General features: G+C 45.0%; 1 protein-coding gene across 1 annotated transcript in view; it reads right to left on the bottom strand.

Annotated features, from left to right (window-relative positions):
* The window catches only part of SHISAL2A (shisa like 2A), a 58,602-nt gene extending 43,326 nt beyond the window's left edge, over positions 1–15,276 (bottom strand). Inside the window, 2 exon segments of the mRNA XM_007198571.2 lie at positions 8,368–8,507; positions 15,074–15,276. Of these exon segments, the coding sequence (XP_007198633.1) occupies positions 8,368–8,507; positions 15,074–15,087 (154 nt within the window). The 5' untranslated portion in view covers positions 15,088–15,276.
* Between the last annotated feature and the right edge of the window lie 2,666 nt (positions 15,277–17,942).

The following is a 17,942-nucleotide window of genomic DNA, read 5'->3' as shown; positions in this document are numbered from 1 at the left end:
GTGCAGTGGTTAAGAATCCGCCTGCCAATGCAGGGGACATGAGTTCGAGCCCTGGTCCGGGAAGATCCCACATGCCACAGAGAAACTAAGCCCATGCGCCGCAACTACTGAGCCTGTGCTCTAGAGCCCGTGAGCCACAACTACTGAGCCCACGTGCCACAACTACTGAAGCCCACGTGCCTAGAGCCTGTGCTCTGCAACAAGAGAAGCCACTGCAATGAGAAGCCCGTGCACTGCAACGAAGAGTAGCCCCCGCTCGCCACAACTAGAGAAAAGCCCTCATGCAGCAATGAAGACCCAGCACAGCCAAAAATAAATAAATAAATAAAATTTTAAAAAAAGAAAAAAAAAGAAGGAGGCTGTATGGGACATTGGAGTTGGCTACACAATATCCATTCCACCTCTTCCCACCCAGTAATAGTAATTATGTTTGGGTAGGATTGGCCCCATCTCAGCTCCAGCAGGGGGGCCTGATTGATCCGAGCCCATCAAGTAATCCTGTTCCTTTGCTACAGGGATGAGAAATCAGTGCATAGCATTTCCCTGGGTTCAGTGATTGGTTTAGGGTGGGCACAGGACCTGAGGTAGTCCAATCAGGGTAGAGCTCAGGCCTTTTTTTTCCCTCCTGGTTGAAGGAAGAGATAGCTCCCTCTTTCTCCTCCTGGCTAGACGGGAACAAAAAGCACACAGTCCCAGGGACTGCTGGCAGCCAACTTACTACCATGGGAAAAAATCAGTCTGAGGAGAAAGCCAACACAAGATAGAGGGCAAAGCTGAGAGAATCTCAGAGGACAAAGCCACAAGCATGAGGACATTGTGAACTTCTATTGAAACCATTCCTAAAGCTCATCCTACTTTTGGACTTCTCATCTACAGAGCCAAACAATTCCTTTTTTGTTTTGTTTTGTTTTGAACTTTCTATTTGTAATAATTTAAGGCTCACAAAAAGTTACAAAAATAGTGGAGAGTTCCATTGTACCCTTCACCTAGCTTTCCCCAATGATAATATCTTACATAACCATGGAGTAATTTCAAAACTAGGAGACTGCCATTGACATAGTACAATTGACTAAACTACAGATCCTGTTCAATTTTACCCATTTTTATATGGACTTATTTTTTGGTGTATAGTACTATGGAAGCTTACCACATGTGTAGATTTATATAATCACTACCACAATCAGGATTAAGAACTGTTCCATCACCACCAAGAAACTGTCTCATGCTACCCCTTTATAGTCATACCTTCCTCCTAAACCTAACTCTGGTAACCACTAACCCCTTCTCCACACTATAATTTTGTCATTTAAGAAGTGTTATATAGATGAATTATGCAGTGTACAACTTTTGAGATTGGCTTTTTGCACTCTGTTTAATATCTTGCAATCCACTCAAGTTGTTATGTGTATTGACAGTTCATTCGTTATGAACATTTGTATATAGGTTTTTGTGCAGACATACATTTTCATTTCTCTAGGACCACTTAGGAGTGTGATTGCTGTTTTGTATGGTATAGTGGATTGAATGGTGACCCCCAAAGATATCAGGTCCCAACCTCTGGAATCTGTGAACGTTACCTTATATGGTTTTTGCAGATGTGATGAAATTAAGGCTTTTGAGATGAGATTATCCTCAATTATCTGGATGGACCCTAAATGCCACCACAAGTGCCCTTATAAGAGAAAGGCAGGGATTTCCCTGGTGGCGCAGTGGATAAGACTCCACACTCCCAATGCAGGGGGGCCTGGGTTTGATCCCTGGTCAGGGAACTAGATCCCACATGCATGCCGCAACTAAGGAGCCCACGAACCACAACTAAGGAGCCCATGAGCTGCAGCTAAGACCCGGTGCAACCAAATAAATAAATAAATAAATATTTTTTAAAAAGAGAGAAAAAGGCAGAGGGAGATAGACACTCACAGACAGTGATGTAAAGACAGAGGTAGAGATTGGAGTGATACAGCTACAAGCAAAGGAATGCTGGCAGTCACCAGAAACTGGAAGAAGTAAGGAACAGATTTGCCCATGGAGCCTTTGATTTCAGCCCAGCAAAACTGATTTTGAATTTCTGGCCCCCGGAACTGTGAGAGAATACATGTCTATTATGTCAAGCCACCAAGTTTGTGGTAATTTGTTACGTGGCCATAGGAAACTAATACATATAGTAAGTATGTTTAACTTTATGAAAACACCAAACTGTCTTCTGAAGTGGCTATACCATTGTAATTCCCACTAGAAGTACATAAGAGATCCAGTTGTTCCATATCCTCACTTTGGATTGTCAATGTTTTTACTTTAGGGTTCTGATAGATGAGAAGTGGTATCTCATTGTGGCTTTAATATGTGTTCTAGCTCCATTTATTTAAGTCTTCTTTGCTTTTCTTCATTAGCATTTTGTATTTTTTATCGTATAGCTACTGTACATGTTTTGTTAGTTTTATACCAGAGTATTTCATTTTTTTTGGAGTGACTAGAGATGATATTATATTTAAAATTTTGGTCTCCAGTTGTTTGTTGCTGGTGTATATAAATACAATTGATGTTTGGGTCTGACCTTACATACTATGACCATGCTGAATGCACTTATTAGGTCTAGGAGGTTGTTTTGTGCATCTCTCTGTGTCTGTTTTGCAGATTCTTTGGGATCCTTTGTTATTTAAGCTTGCATTTTAAGGCATTCCATTTGGTACAGGGATTTAGTTCAATCTTCTATTCAATGCAAAAATCTCTTTCACTGAATCCCACATTTAGCCATTTCCTGGTTACCTTCCAGGCTTGGGGATGCTCTTTTTTTTTTAAACCAAGAGTTACAATTGATGAACTAAATATGACCCACAGTGATGAGGGTGCACTTTACAAAAGTATTTCAGGTCTTATTCTAAGAAAGACTCAGCTTTATTGAATCAACATCTGCCTTCCTATGGCTTCCCCCACTGATCCCAACTCTGTTCTCTGGCTTCTCTCAAAATGTCTCTTCCTCACGCCCCAGGGTAGCCTTGCAGAGACTGAAGGTCCTAGGCTGTGAACCCTGAGACTCCTTTGCTTGAGGCCAAATGTCCCCAGCTCTTCAGCCGATACTCACATAATCTGGTTCTCAGACCAAGCTGGTCACCTGTCTCTGATCACCTTCTGATTGGTCAAAGTTCCTCTGAAATTGTGGGTCTCTGAGCAGCTGGCAGTCAGGGTTCAGGGGGAATCCTTGGGCTTCTAGGAGCTATAAAACCTTGGCTCAAAAAAAAAAAAAACAAAAAAAAAACCTTGGCTCAAATCCTCATTCTGATATTAAATCATTGTGCTACCTTGGGCTAACTTCTTCTCCTCTCGATCTCAGTTACTATCCTATAAAATGGGGTAGAAGGTAGGGCTGGTCTTGTTTTTCTCTTTCTTTTCCCTGGAATTCCAAATTGTAAAGGATTCTGTCTGTATAATAGACTGCCTTTATTAGGTACTAGCTCCCCCCATCCCATTTTCTATTAAAGAGTTCTGATTAGCAGGAAAGAGTCCATGCTAATTACCCTCCTTGGACTAATATAATTCTAGCTCAAAACAAAGAAACTTGGTCCCAGTAAAACCTTTGAAATATTGGAAATTGCTCAAGAATCCTCATTGCTATATTTGGGGACCCTTGGGTGATATATTTGGAACCCAAAGTTGGGAACCTGTGGAGTGGATGCTAAAATGTTACCTCTGAGCTGTGACGGCTGATGCATTCTATTCAACTGGGAGTAAAGAAGGACCATCATTCTCTTGCTTCCAGACTCTATAATTCTGTTAATGTAATCTGAGCTTCCACTCACCCTTTTTTGGCAGATACATCACAATGCAGGTTCATACTGAACTTACGGACCCAGCATGTCTTTTTTATATGATTATCTTTCCCAGATCCCATGGATTCCCTCACATATGTGAGGGAATCCCAGGGTCTTCAGTTCCACAACACTTCAATTCCCTTCCAGGGAAACCAGCAGAATAGGCAATGGTCCAACTCTTGAGTACACATATATATTTCTGCCTCTTCCTCTGGCTAATATATAATGAAAGTTATTAAAGACCCTCAGTGGTGCCTGAAGCCTGGGGGAGGGAGTTATATCTTATAAAGGTGCTAGCCAAGATGCACTTGGAGAGGAGGATGCCTAAAGGCAAATATAAAAAGTTCAATTTTCAAGTTACAGTAAGATCCATGTTTGGCTAAAACACGCTGGTACAACAATCTTATCTGATTCTCCTAACAACTCTCTGAGGTGGGTGTTTTTATTCCATGTTATAGATAAATAACTGAGGCCCAGACAGAGAAGGTTAGCACTGACACAGGTATTAAGTATTGGATCCAGGATACACTTTCCATTCTGCTTGATTCCAAAGCTTGGGCTCTTTCCACAGAGCAGGCATACCCTTAGTATAGGTTAGGAACTCTGTTAGGTGCTGGGGATACAAAGGCACTTAAGACATGGTTCCTATATTTGAGATATTAACAGACAGGTTGAGGAGACTAACATGTAAAAATCTAGTGCCTAATAATAATAAAAATGAGGGTTACTCATTGTTAAAAGTCTACCATGTATCGGAGACTAAGTAGCTCCTATGTAAGCATCACCTCTAGGTTTACAGCTTTCTTAGTGGGTATTATTGTACACATTTTACAGAGTAAACTGAGGCCCAGAGAGAAGTGACTTGCCTAAGGCCACACAATGAGAGTGACAAAGCCAGGATTAGAGCCAGGTTCTCTGACACCCCAGCCCAGGGTTGTGCTTTCCCACCTTTCTCCAGGGACCTTTCGGCCAGTCCCCCCATTACCTGGGGTATTAGCCTGTAGTGACCAGCCAGGAAAGGAGTTCTCAGATTCTCTCCCCGCTTGGAGATGAGTCAAGACTGACCCATCACTGAGGCTTGTTTGGGTCATAGGTACTACCTCCCCAAGTGTGGTTAATTAAAAAGCAGTGGGCTCTGAGGAAGTGGAACCCTTCCTGGAAGGTAAGAGGGCCTGCTACGGGAAAAGATCTTTGGCCCAGGAGGCAAAGGCTTGGCCAGTTGCCTGGGTGACCTTGGGCACATGAATGTCCCTTTCTGGGCCTCAGCAACCCATTGATACAGTGAGAACATCAGACTTGATTTCTAGGAGCCCTATGAGCTAGTGAGAATGGCTGATGAATGATATCCCCACCAACACTTTTCAGAGGAGGATGAGAACTGAACTCTTGTCTTTCTTTTTTTTTCCCCCCACGTTTTGTCTCTTATTAAAGGTACCTAGGTTGGAATATCAATTCCACACTTACCTCACTCACCTCATCTGTAAAATAGGATTGATGATAACCACCTGGTAGAGTAGTTGAACGGGTTAAATGGGATAATATGTTTAAAGTCCTTGGGGCATAGTGCCTAGCACAAACGTAGAAGCTCGGTCAGCCTTCTGATCAAGCTAGTTCCTCACAAGGTACAAGAATAAAGAAGTTTACGGTCTTTGTTGCATCCCAAGTTTGAGGGATGGGGTAGGGTGGGGGTAATGGGACAGTACAGAACATCTGGGCAGCAGAAGGAGCCTATTTTCAGAAGCTCTGTTCTATTTCCACTCTGCTCTTGCCAATGAACTCCCCATCCCGTCCTTGCCCCCAGACTCAGAGATCAGGACCCCAGGTACCATGTGCAATGAGTGTGGGCTTTAGAGTCGGGAGATCGGGGTTGACATCCCAGCAATACATGCTCACCAGCTGTGTAGACTTGGCCATTCACTTCCCTTGGTTGAGCCTTGATTTCCTCTCCTGTAAAATGGGGCTAATGATCTCTCTACACGTCCTACTAGAGAAGGAGACGGAAAAAGATGAAAGTCTGTGTAAGGGGGCAAGCTCTGATGAGTGTAAGGTAGCGGCCTGTAAACATCTCAGATGCAGGAGGGACAAGAGGCTCCTGGGTTGATGCTGTGGGTTCAGAGGAAGGAGAGGACAGCACTTAATGAAGAAGAAAGGGAGGAACTAAGAGCTGAGTTTGGGCAAAAGGCAGAGAGAGCCAAAAACTGTCATTTAGTGAACAGTCAGGAAATGCATTTTCCATCTGAAAAGTAAGAAGCAAAAAGCAAGAACACAAGCTGTGTCAAACCCTGGTGACTGAAGAATTGAATAATCCAGCTGGTGGCTGAGCAGTGAAAAGCAGGAGGGTGGTTTTCATTCACAGGACCGACGGACGGGTGAACTGTGTTCCCCTGAGTTAGAAAGGCTCCAGGGGATAGGGTGGGGGGAGATGAGGGGAGCAGGGCACAGCAGGAGCACCCCACACCCCTGGCTTGTGAGGCAGAAAGAGTAGGACTTTGGAGGCAGAAAAACACACATATTTGAATTCCAGCTCCACAATTTACAAACTGTGACCCCTTGGGCAAGTCATCTGACCTCTCTGGAACCTGGTTTTCACATCTGTAACATGGGTGATAATAACACCTACCTCACTGGGGTAGTTTGGAAAATTGGACAAGATAGTGCATGTAAAGTTTCAAATGGTATCTGGTATAAAGTAGGGACTTCCCTTTCTCAGCACAGGGATAAGGAGAGGAAGGAAGGTGGAGATGGAGTTGGCTCTGTCACTCACTCACTAGGTGACCGAGGCCTCGGTTTCCTGATCTGTAAAATGGATAGTAATAAGTTCTGTACTCTGCCTGGTTATTGTGAAGAGCAAATGAGATGGTCTATTTAGAGCTAATTCATTCCTTTTAACTGCAGTATCATATTTTATTATTCCTCTACTGATGGACATTTAGTTTGTTTCCAGTGTGACAAGCTGTCATGGAATCCATCTTTACAAGTCCTCTCCTAGTGCAACTATATCTCAAAGGCAGATAATTAGAAAAGTGGAATTACTGAGTTACAGGGTATGTACATTTTTAGTTTAAATGGACAGTGCCAAATTGCTCTACAAAGTGGTTTTACCAATTTATTCTTATCAGTGGTATATGAGAGTATCCATTCCCCCCATGTAACCTTCTCACTATTAATGTGATCCATTTTTGGATTTTTGCCAATGTAATCATTTTTAAAAAGGTATGTCATTCTTAAATTGCATTCTCCTGATTATTAGTAAGGTTGAGCATCTTTTCATGTGTGTTGGGCATTTGTATTTTTTAGTGGATTATGTTTTTCTCACTTGTTCAAAGATATGCTTATATATTCTGGATATCAATCCTGTCTCTATTTTAGATACAGTTGATTCTCATTAGTCATTGTAGTTATGTTCTAAAAAGTCACCAGAAACACTGAATTAGCGAATACTGAATTATTGCTCCTTGGGGAAATACAAAGTTAGGTTCCTGTGAGCCTCTGGTCACATTTTTGTCAGTCAATCAATATATAACTTTGTTTTGTGTGTGTTTCTGTTTAAAAACACCTTATTTAATATATATTGCTAATTCATTAACATTTAACTCATGGCCAACAGCACTATACCTCCTGTCTGAGCAAAGTGTACTGAACACATGTATTTTTTCCATAAGGCACATGACAGCCTTGTGCTGAGGAATACTAGACAGAACTTCAGCGTTAATTTGGGGGTCATTTTCAACAGCGAAACCGCCAACAAAAATCATAAAAATGCAAATATGTGGCACTAAATATACCACGAAAAGGACACTTGTTTACTGTATAAGAGCAGAAACAAGAAGGCAGAGCCTGGCCTTCCTTGTTCAACCTCAGCTGAGAATGTGTGTGATAGGGCAACTCAAATTTTTTGTTGCTCTGTGCACATCCACATCTGCACATGACCTCAAAAACACTGAAAGTATTGATTTTTGAGGTTACAAATTAATTCTAGCAAGTAGGCAAATTCACAAGTATGGAAACTGCAAATAATTAGGATTGACCGTGTGTGTATTTATATCTTTGCAGTCCACTTGTTTTTTAACTTTATGTACGGTATCTTTTGTATTATTTGTATTTGATGTCTATTTGTATTTGATGTAGGCAAATTTGTCAATATTTCCCTTATTTTTAAAATTAAACATTTTATTCATGTTATTATATTCTTTAATTAGTCTGTTTCTGGAGCCTCTTTCTATTCTAGGGTTTCTCAACATCAGCACTATTGACATTCTGGGTCAGATAATTCTTTATTGTAGGGTGCTATCCTATATATTGTAGGATGTTTAATAACATCTTCCTGTAACAAATAGGATGCTGACTATAATCAAATTATTTTGATTAACAAGGAGCACATGGAAGAGTTTGGGATGGAAATGTTCATATCATGAACCTCCTGAGAAATGTGCTGCTGCTTCAGAATATTCCAGAAACACTTATGAGGCAAATGTTCCAAACATCATTTCTAAATATCTCCCCTCTGCAAAGGTGCTAACCTGCTGAATACAAGGAAATCATGTGACCTCTTTCTTACCTGTAGTCTGTAAGCTTAATCCTGGGTCCAACTTTGTGTGGGGTTTTGAGCTGATGAACAGGTAACAAAGCACACAGGCGGTGACAATGAAGGCCAGGAGGACCACTGCTGCTATGGACAGGCCCACAAGAGCACCAATACTGGGGAGAGAAAACCATAAGGGAGCAGAGGGTCAGGAAAGGACTTGGGAAGCAGCATGTTATACGAGAAGTATTGTAGGTGTTATAGGAATCAGCTGACTTTAACTTTTGTTCTGTTTCTCCTTGCCTTAAACAGGCTTTCTGGGCCTAAGAATGGGAAAGAGCATCAAGTATGTGGCAAGTACTCACCACATACATAACTTGACATGGCTCGGTGTCACCATGTAGTTGGGACTCAGTATGTGTTCCCTTTCTTCTCCTCTCCTTTCCTCAACCTGCTCCCACCCCAGGAAGCTAGAGATGATCTTAAAGAGCCCTCCCCACACTGCTGTTTCTTAAAAATCAAAGGACTTCCCTGGTGGCACAGTGGTTAAGAATCCGCCTGCCAATGCAGGGGACACTGGTTCAAGCTCTGGTCCAGGAAGATCCCACATGCCGCAGAGCACTTAAGCCCGTGTGCTACAACTACTGAGCCTGCGCTCTAGAGCCCACGAGCCACAACTACTGAGCCCATGTGCCACAACTACTGAAGCCCGCGTGCCCAGAGCCCATGCTCCACAACAAGAGAAGCCACCGCAATGAGAAGCCTGCATACTGCAATGAAGAGTAGCCCCTGCTCGCCACAACTAGAGAAAGCCTGCACGCAGCAACAAAGACCCAACGCAGCCAAAAATAAATAAATTTATCAAAAATCAAGACACATAGCAGGCCTTAGTTCAATACCCGCTGTCCTTCCAGCCTCAAGGTAATTTCTGACCCAGTCTCTAGTGGGTCATCGCACCAATGTGGACTCCATGTCTAGAACACCTCCCTGCTGCTGGCCCCTCACCCTGCAACCTCACTGCCTCTGCCCCAAGTCAGGCCTTGGTCACCTGGTCTCCAGACAACTACCTTCTGGCTCATTTTGGGGGGGCCACTGTCTTTCCTGTTTCACATGATCTCTCCCATCATCTCCCCACATCAGAATTTTATCTGTCCTTGAAGGCCCATCTCAAATGTCTCCTCCTCAATGCTTTCCTTGGTCCTCTTTCTCTCTCCTTTCTTCTTCCAGGCCAGGCCCACCCAGCCAGGACACCTACTCTGGACCTTTAGCACTTCCTACTTGGTCAGGCAGCCCAATGTGGTAGGGAAAGAACAAAGAGCTTTGGAACTCTTACAGACCCACCTGGTTTAGGACCCAGGTCTGTACCTAACTCGATGTGAGATCTTGATGAAATTACTTAGTCTTTTGAGCCTCAGCTTCTTTGTCTGAAAAGTGAGAATGATCAAAACACAGCACCTCACAGGTGGTAGTGAGGATGAATGATATACATAATATTCTTGGTGCATAGAAGTTCAACATATTCCTCATGTGTTCTTTGTAGGGAGACTGAGACCATGTTTAACCGGCTTTGTTCTCTCCTTGTACAAGCTCCAGCACATAGTAGGCACTTAGTAACTATTATTGAGTACCTACTTTGTGTCAAACACTGTGGGATGTTCTCCCAATAGTAAGGGATAGGTAGCACCAGGATTGTTTGTGTGCGCTTTCTGCCTGTGATTCCTGCAGCTTTTCTGCCCACACCCCCACCCCCAGCCCTGACCCCAGCCTCAGATTCCTGCCTTTGCCATTTCTGTTGGATTTCACTCCCAGCTAGCTGATGTCTAACTTCCACTAAACAGAAACACCTTAGAGCTTTGGAGAGTCTGTTTTCCCAAGGCTAAATAAATTATTGGATATCCCTGCAATGGACTAGTATAGAGCCATTAAAAACATGTTTTCAAATAATATTTAAGATCAAGGATAAATTCTGATGAGATAATGTTAAGTGAAAAAAGCAGGACCCACTACTAATTATATAGTGTAGTCCTAACTTAAATAAATAAACATAAACATAACATATACATGCATAACATAACATAGGTAAGTTTGGATGGAAATACACTAAAATGCTAACGGGCTGTCTCTGGGAGTAGCACAGGCTGTGATGTCCTGTCTGTGTCCCATTGGGTCTTACAGTTGTGGAATATTCTGGCCAGGGTTTCAAAAGCCCACAAATGTATCTCTTTGTCTGAGGGCTTTCTTGGGCCCAGAACAGTCTCTGTCTGCACGTTGAACAGGTCAAAAGTACAGGAAAATTAATGCCTCCCTTCTCCCACCAGCACACGGCCAATGACTGACAGAAATTGGTATGTAAATACCCAGCTTCCTGGCCCTCAGATGGGATGACTCTGAAAGTATGTTCTACACTGGCTGGCAGAGTTCAGTAGTTTAAGCTCTGGTGGCCCTTGGTGATGACTTGCTTGGTAATACACCATCATTAGCTCCTTCCCTTTCCCATCTCACTTCCCCACCCTGTACCAGTATTTTCTAGGATTGCTTGTCATATAAACTATCTGCCCTCAAATCCTTGTCTCCAAGTGTTCTGGGGAGTCCAAGCTAAGACACTGGATGTCTCACGGTTGCTTTCCTTTTTTGTTTCTCCTGTCCTTTCCACATTTTCCACGTTGAGCATATAGTACTTTTTAGTTCTTTAGTACTAGTTTACTACTTTTTAGTTTAGTATTTAACTAAGTATTATTTCCTTTCTTGAGATATACTCACTGTTTGTAAGGCTGTTATCTGGAAGACTCGTGCTCAGGTTGGGACCACACCCTTTACAAGGGACATCCATGGGCACCTAGCTGGAAAAAGCCCTGTAAAAGTAGGATCCTTTGAGGAGTGGGTGAGCAAGCTGGGGGGATATATTCCAGATCAGCGGTCAGTCAGGTAGTGGGCACTGCTCTGATGGTCTGTCTGGGAACGGAGGAACCAGCTCCCAAGGACAGAGCTGGAAACGACAAGGGAGGGTCCAAGGGGGAAAATCTGTACTCAGTATAAGATGAACTCAAATGATCAGAGTTGTCCCATGGTGAATGTACTGCCTCATGAGGTGATAAGTTTCCTATTGTCGGACAGGTTTGCGCAAGACCTGGATGAATCCATCTTTCAATGAAGTTAGAGATTCCTGCCTATGGTGGGAAATTGGATTGAAGAGCTGCTAGCCTTCTAGGATATCACAGATCTATGACTCTGAAAGATAGGTAACCCACCGTGACTTCTAGGAAAGAACTGGAGGGATGGTCTAACATTTGTTAGGGTTTTTGAGTCAGACAGTTCTAAGTGTGAATCCTGGTTCTCTCACATATAAGCTGAGAAATCCTTCACCTTTTGAGCTTCATTTTCTTCATTCATAAAGGTTACTATATCACCAAGTGTCCATAAAGATTAAATGAGATAGTGTATATACAGTGCCTGACCGCCAGTTCTGCCCTCCAGCAAGGCTGCTGCCTTTGGCTCACATCCTGATAAAAAACAGAACTACTGATAAAGGATGTTTGGAAAGTCAGCCAGACATGTGATAGCACCAGCTGCTTCTCCACAGGGAGTCTTCATTTCCTGAGACATGCTTTTTTTAAAAATAAATTTATTTATTTTATTTATTTATTTTTGGCTGCGTTGGGTCTTCATTGCTGCACGTGGGCTTTCTCTGGTTGCGGTGAGCGAGGGCTACTCTTCGATGCAGTGCATGGGCTTCTCATTGCAATGGCTTCTCTCGTTGCGGAGCATGGGCTCTAGGGGCGCAGTCTTCAGTTGTTGTGGCATGTGGGCTCAGTAGTTGTGGCTCACGGGCTCTAGAGCACAGGCTCAGTAGTTGCGGCGCACGTGCTTAGTTGCTCCGCAGCAGGTGGGATCTTCCTGGACCAGGGCTCGAACCCGTGTCCCCTGCATTGGCAGGCGGATTCCTAACCACTGTGCCACCAGGGAAGTCCTGAGACACGCTTTTAAAGACAGCAATTCTCCTTGAGCACTATCCAAGGAAACAGTGTTTACCTGCTGATTTTCATGTTTTTAAGGGCCAGCTTTCACGAAAAGGGCCAAATGGAGTCCAGAACAAAACAAGGTCTCCACCCTGCAATGGCAGGGCTCTGACATCCCATGCCAGAAGGGTTGTTACAGGGTTTGGAGTACACTGATCACCTAATGTCCTGAGGACCCCAGTTCCCCTCCTCCACTTTGCAATTGTCTGTGATGTTTATGAACCATATTATAGCCATGCCTAGGAAGAGTCAGCCCTGCAGGCTAGAACCTTTCAGCTGCCCTTGGGGTCATAGAATGGAAGCACACAACATGCAATGTGACCTCAGAGATCACCCCATCCAACCCTCTAGCTCATTGTCTGAGCCACTAAAGCACTCTATGTCTCAGGAGGGTCCAAGGCAAGGAGAGGGACCACAAGGGGTGTATAGGAAAGGGGGTGGTAGTAGTGGGATGGGATCCTGGCTGGGTGCTGAGGGGTTTACTCATCTCGGTGTCTCCAAGTGCTATAACAGTGTCCAGAAGACAGCAGAGGGTCAGTGAGTATCTTTTCAAGTGATCTGAGTAGAGCAGGTTATGAGAGCCAGGCTAGATTTAGACATTTGTGCAGCAGGTCAGGCCTGGGCTTGGGACCAGACAGGCCTGAGTTTTCATCCCAGTTCTGCCACTTCCTCTCACTGGGGTACTCTAAGATAGTAACTTAACCTCTTTCAAGTTTTCTCATCTGTAAGATGGAGAGAAGATGTGCCAGGGTTGTGAATGTGTGAATGCATCTAGGCCTTGGATGGTGTTAGGTAATGTTCTTTAAATCTCAGTCTACCATGACATTGCTGGAAGATCTCGGACAATTCACTTTCATATTCTGAGCTTCACTTTCCCCACCTATGAACCAGGGAAAGGGAACTCCCTTTTATTGAGCACCTACTATATGCACTAGTCACTTTCACATGCATTATTGTACTTAATCCTCACAACAATTCCATGAGACAGGTATTAGTATTGCCATTTTAAAGATGACAAAAGAGACTCGGAGATAATTTGCCCAAATTCACATAGCTAATAAGGGACAGAGCCAAAGTTTGGACCAGGTTCTAACCAGCCCCAAAGCTCCACACTGCTTCCATACCTCAAAGGGAGGTCAGCGCTGTCATATTTCAATACTCAGCTCAGTACTAAGTACACAGTGGGTCTTCAACAAATACTCCATTGTTATACTATAGATGCACGTCATATCTCTTTAAATGGACTGTGAGCGCTTCAGAGAGGGAATCATTGACTTCTGTGTCTCTAGTGCCTAGCCTAGCACCTGGCACAAAGCAAAGGCTGTAATGAATGAATGAAAATATGGATGAACAGAGAATATATGAATATAATTCCCCAGGTGACAGCAGCCAAATGTGCAGGATCTGAAAACCTGGCCATCTGAAAATCCTTTGGAATTACAGATTGAGCAGTCTAGAAAACCAATAATATCTGTAATTGTTAGTGGCATACGCCAAGTTGATTTTACCTCTTGATCTCATTTGGTCCTTGCCCTAGTCAGAAATCATCCTCCCCATCTGATAGATGAAAAGACAGAGGCTCAGAGAGGTTTTAGAGGCAGACTGTCCTTTCCCACCCAGCAGGCATACAGCCTCTGGTCACATACCTCCAGAGACAGGAAGATCACTGTCTACTGAGGCAGCCCACTCCATTTTTGTTGATGCCTGTTTCCCAGAGCAGGCTCAGGGTCAGGTCCTATTCTCTGGGTGAGGCCTTTGGAGACCCACAGAGATTGAGACCTGTTGCCCTCTCAGTCCCACACTTAGGTTCCAGGAATGTCAGCACTGGCCTAACCACCTGCTTCTCTGAACTAGTGGGGAAACTGAGGTCCTGTGGTGGGGATTCACCCAAATTACACTAATCTGGCTTCTGCTGTGGCATTATGTCATTGTCTCATTATGAACTTGGAGGCAACTCTGAGTCTCTGGTCTTCTGCCTTAGCTCAGAACTCACCACAGGGTCTGGCATTGCTAAGGTCTCAGGAAGGGGTGGCTGAAAGAATAACTCAATATGAGGGGGAACAAAAGAATTGAGGTTGGGCTGAGGCTCGGGTTGAGTTGGGGTGTAGCATCAGGTGAGGTATTAAGGCTTGAGAGTGAGGTTTGAATGTAGGTCTAGGTAATGTTTGGAGTGGGGTGGGGAAGGAGAGCTGAGGTGGGGTTGCAGGGAGGACTGAGGCAGAGGTTAGGGCTGCTGATAGAGTAAGTACTGGGGAGTGGGTAAGGTCAGGGGTGAGGCTGATGATGGCATTAGGGAGGGGACCTTGGTGGGTACTTGGATAAGGGAGGAGTCTGGGTATCCTGTGAAGGCTGCAAGATGGGAGTTTGCTGTTAGGCTGGGGCTTGTTATGTAATTTGAGGTTGGGTTGAGGGTGGTGGATGATGACGTCTGGAGTGGGGATGAAGTGAAGGATTTTCAGGGTGGAGTTGGTGTGAGGTTCAAGGATGGATCTGAATAATGTTTGGGTCAAAATGGGGGAATGGAGCGGAGAAGTGGCCGCAGGGGGAGCTGGGTTGGTGACAGGGCGAGAGCCTGAGAGGGTAACGACTGGGTGGGTGTCGGTGCTGACGTTGTGGTGGGCACCTGGATGAGGACTGAGGCTTTAGCAGGCAGCTGGGCCGAGGATGGAGCAAGGGGGCTAAGACTGGAGTGGGGTTCTAGGTGGGGTTAGGGCCAGGGCCAGTACCTGAGCCACCACATGGAGCTGTGCTCGCAGGGGAAGAAGCTGTGCGGGTCGTCGCAGCAGTACTTGTGGTCGCGGAAGCCGCAGCAGAAGACGGACGCCGAGAGACGGACGGACGGAGACAGAACTGAGCCCGAGAAAGATACAAGGAGAGAGGCAGAGATAAGCAGAGAGACAGAGATTGACGCAGAGACGAGGAAGACACAGCGAGGGGCGCGGAGACGCAGCTGTTAGAGACCTAGAGTCCCCGAGGACGGAGGGAGGCGACCAGGTACGCCGACAGGGCTCGGCAGGAGGGGAGATGGAGGAGGGAGAGGGAAGGAGGAGGAGGGCGTGGAGAGCGGCGGGAAGGCGGACGGGAGCCGGCGCTCGAGCGCGGGGCGGGGGGCGACCCGCGGAGCCGGGAGGAGGGAGCCGCCCGCGTCTCTGCCAGCGTCCCCCACCGGCCCCACTACGTTCCCAGTTTATGCACTAGGGCGCTGGGTGCTCAGAGAGACAGCCCATGTCCGGGGTGGCAGAGCGAGAATCGAAGCCACCGGCTCGGATTCCACACCTGCGCTGAGCACCCGCCCTTGTGCTAGGCGCTGTGCGGGGGCAGTCCCAGGCTAGTGCAGGACACAAACAGGGGACCTGCCATCGACCACACAGTAGGGTCAGTATAGGGATGATCAATACACGACCTCATTTAACCTTCACAACAACCCAGAGGACCAGGGATTTTCATACTTATTTTATAAATGAGAGCTTAGGGTCAAATGAAAGTCATTTTCCGGGGCTCTTAAGCCCATGGGATTTTAACGTGGGTCTGTCTTGTTCCCAAGCCTTTGCTCTTTCTGGGGTTCTCGCAGCGCCTCTTTTCCAGTGACTTTTATATGTTGTCATCCTCTGGCTTCCTTGCCTGCCACTTCCTTTCCCTGAGCAGCTAACTCATGCACTGACATGTTCACGCTCCCCTGTTCATACTCTCTGCCACACTGGCCTAGGACAAGGGGGGCTAGTGGATGTCCAGATGGTGACTCCACCCAGCAGGGAGCAAAGCCAACACACCTCTCCATTCTCACACATCATTTCCAGATCACAAGGTCAGTGTTCTCACTAGGATCAGAGAACCACAGTCTGAAGGAACTGTATGAAGCCTTTGGAGACTGCCTGTCTGTCCTCTCAGGGTACACTGGGGAAACCCAGGCTCTGAGAGGTGCACAGTATGGCCCAATTACACTGAACCAGGACTAGGGACTGCTGAACTTTAGTTGTCAATACTTCCCATTCAGCCAATCACAGAGTGTTGGGGCTGAAAAGGACCTATGGGTCATGTAATCAGTTGCTGAGTTACAGCTGGCATTAAAAAAAAAAAATTTAATGGAATAGAAAATGTGTACTGCAAATAGCAAAGTTAAGTATTCCTTCATAAAATGTTTGTTTCATTTACATGTGTCTCTGTGTACTGTGGTCCAGATCACAATGTAAAATGCATTTCTTATTTTGAGTCAGGTCAAAAAGGTTTGAAAGCCACTGAATCTGACACCTCCCATTGTACAGATGGGCAGGGACTCACTCAAGATTACAAAATATTTAGCTCTCCTCATTTCTCACAGCAGTGGGTAGAGTAGGAAATAGCTAATGTGATGCCTTGGAAGTCCCTAATTCCTCCATCCCTTGCTTTCAGTGTGTATGGGATAAATCATGGGCATCAGGGGATCTGGGCTCAAGCCCTAGCTCTACCCCTTCTCTGCTTTTTCTCTCTGTGCTTCAGGTTCCTTTTCTTCATCCAGCTCAGCTCCTCAGATACTGATGTGTGCCATGCCTTGACCTGGGCTCTGGGGCCCCTGAGAGAGATCAGATCTGGGTCTGCCCTTGAGAAACACAGTATAGTGGGGGAGTCGGACAGATGATCACAGGACACGGCAGTGAAGGGGGAAATTCAGGGACCATGGCTACAGAGGGATCACCATCTGAAGGAGAAGGGAAGAGTTTTGAGGGGGTAGTGTCTTCAAGGGTCACTGTAAGGTCAAACATGAAAACTGGAAGGAATTGTTATTATCCTCCAGAAAATTCCTCCCCTCAGCTGTGAATCTCTGGAAACTGGGAACTGGATGACTACTCTAATGGAGGTGCACTTTGGCCTCTTTATCAGATGGAGAGCAAAGAGAAAGGGTGGAGTCCTGTGGAAGGATCGAGGTCTCCTGGAGACATGGGATTCAGCTATGAGGTGCAAAGCACTCTGCTCTGGCTTTTGGCAAAATTGGGAAGCTGTCAACAGTTTCCAAAGCCCTTTTCCAGCCAAGAATTAATTTGTTCCTCCAGCAACCCTGTGGAGTGAGCCAAGCAGGGATGATCGTGCCCCTGAGAGAAATAACAAGGCCGATGTCACAAAGCAGCCAGTGGCCCAGGCAGGACTAGTATCCATGTCTGTCTAGCCAAGGGTCCTCTCTGGCAGTCTGATGAAGACTATGGTCCCCTATTCAGAAGAATATTTTTAACTACAAAAAGTAAATTACTTAGGATTACAAAGGATACCAATTATGTAGAATCATTATCAAAATAGTTATTTTGTGAATTAGTTCTTTTTTAACATTAAATAATGAGATAGAGATTCGTCTATTAACTATTGTAACTTTGAGATGGTGAATGAGTGTAAACAGTATTTCAAGATTTTGCTACTGTAATGCAATACAAAAATAACTGATTTCTATTGGTGACAAAGTCACAGGTTCTGCTAATACTGCTGTGATTTGTTGCTTACATGCATGATAGAAGGAAATGCTAAATTTGACTTAGAGGTAGTGAAAACAAGGATGTAATCTTTTTCAATCCAAGTTCATGGACCTCTCCCATGCTGAACTCTATCAATGGACCCCTTGGGCTCTTTGGA

This window comes from Balaenoptera acutorostrata, chromosome 1 (genome assembly GCF_949987535.1).
Source record: "Balaenoptera acutorostrata chromosome 1, mBalAcu1.1, whole genome shotgun sequence".
NCBI lineage: Eukaryota > Metazoa > Chordata > Mammalia > Artiodactyla > Balaenopteridae > Balaenoptera > Balaenoptera acutorostrata.
This window is presented reverse-complemented; position numbering and strand designations above follow the sequence as displayed.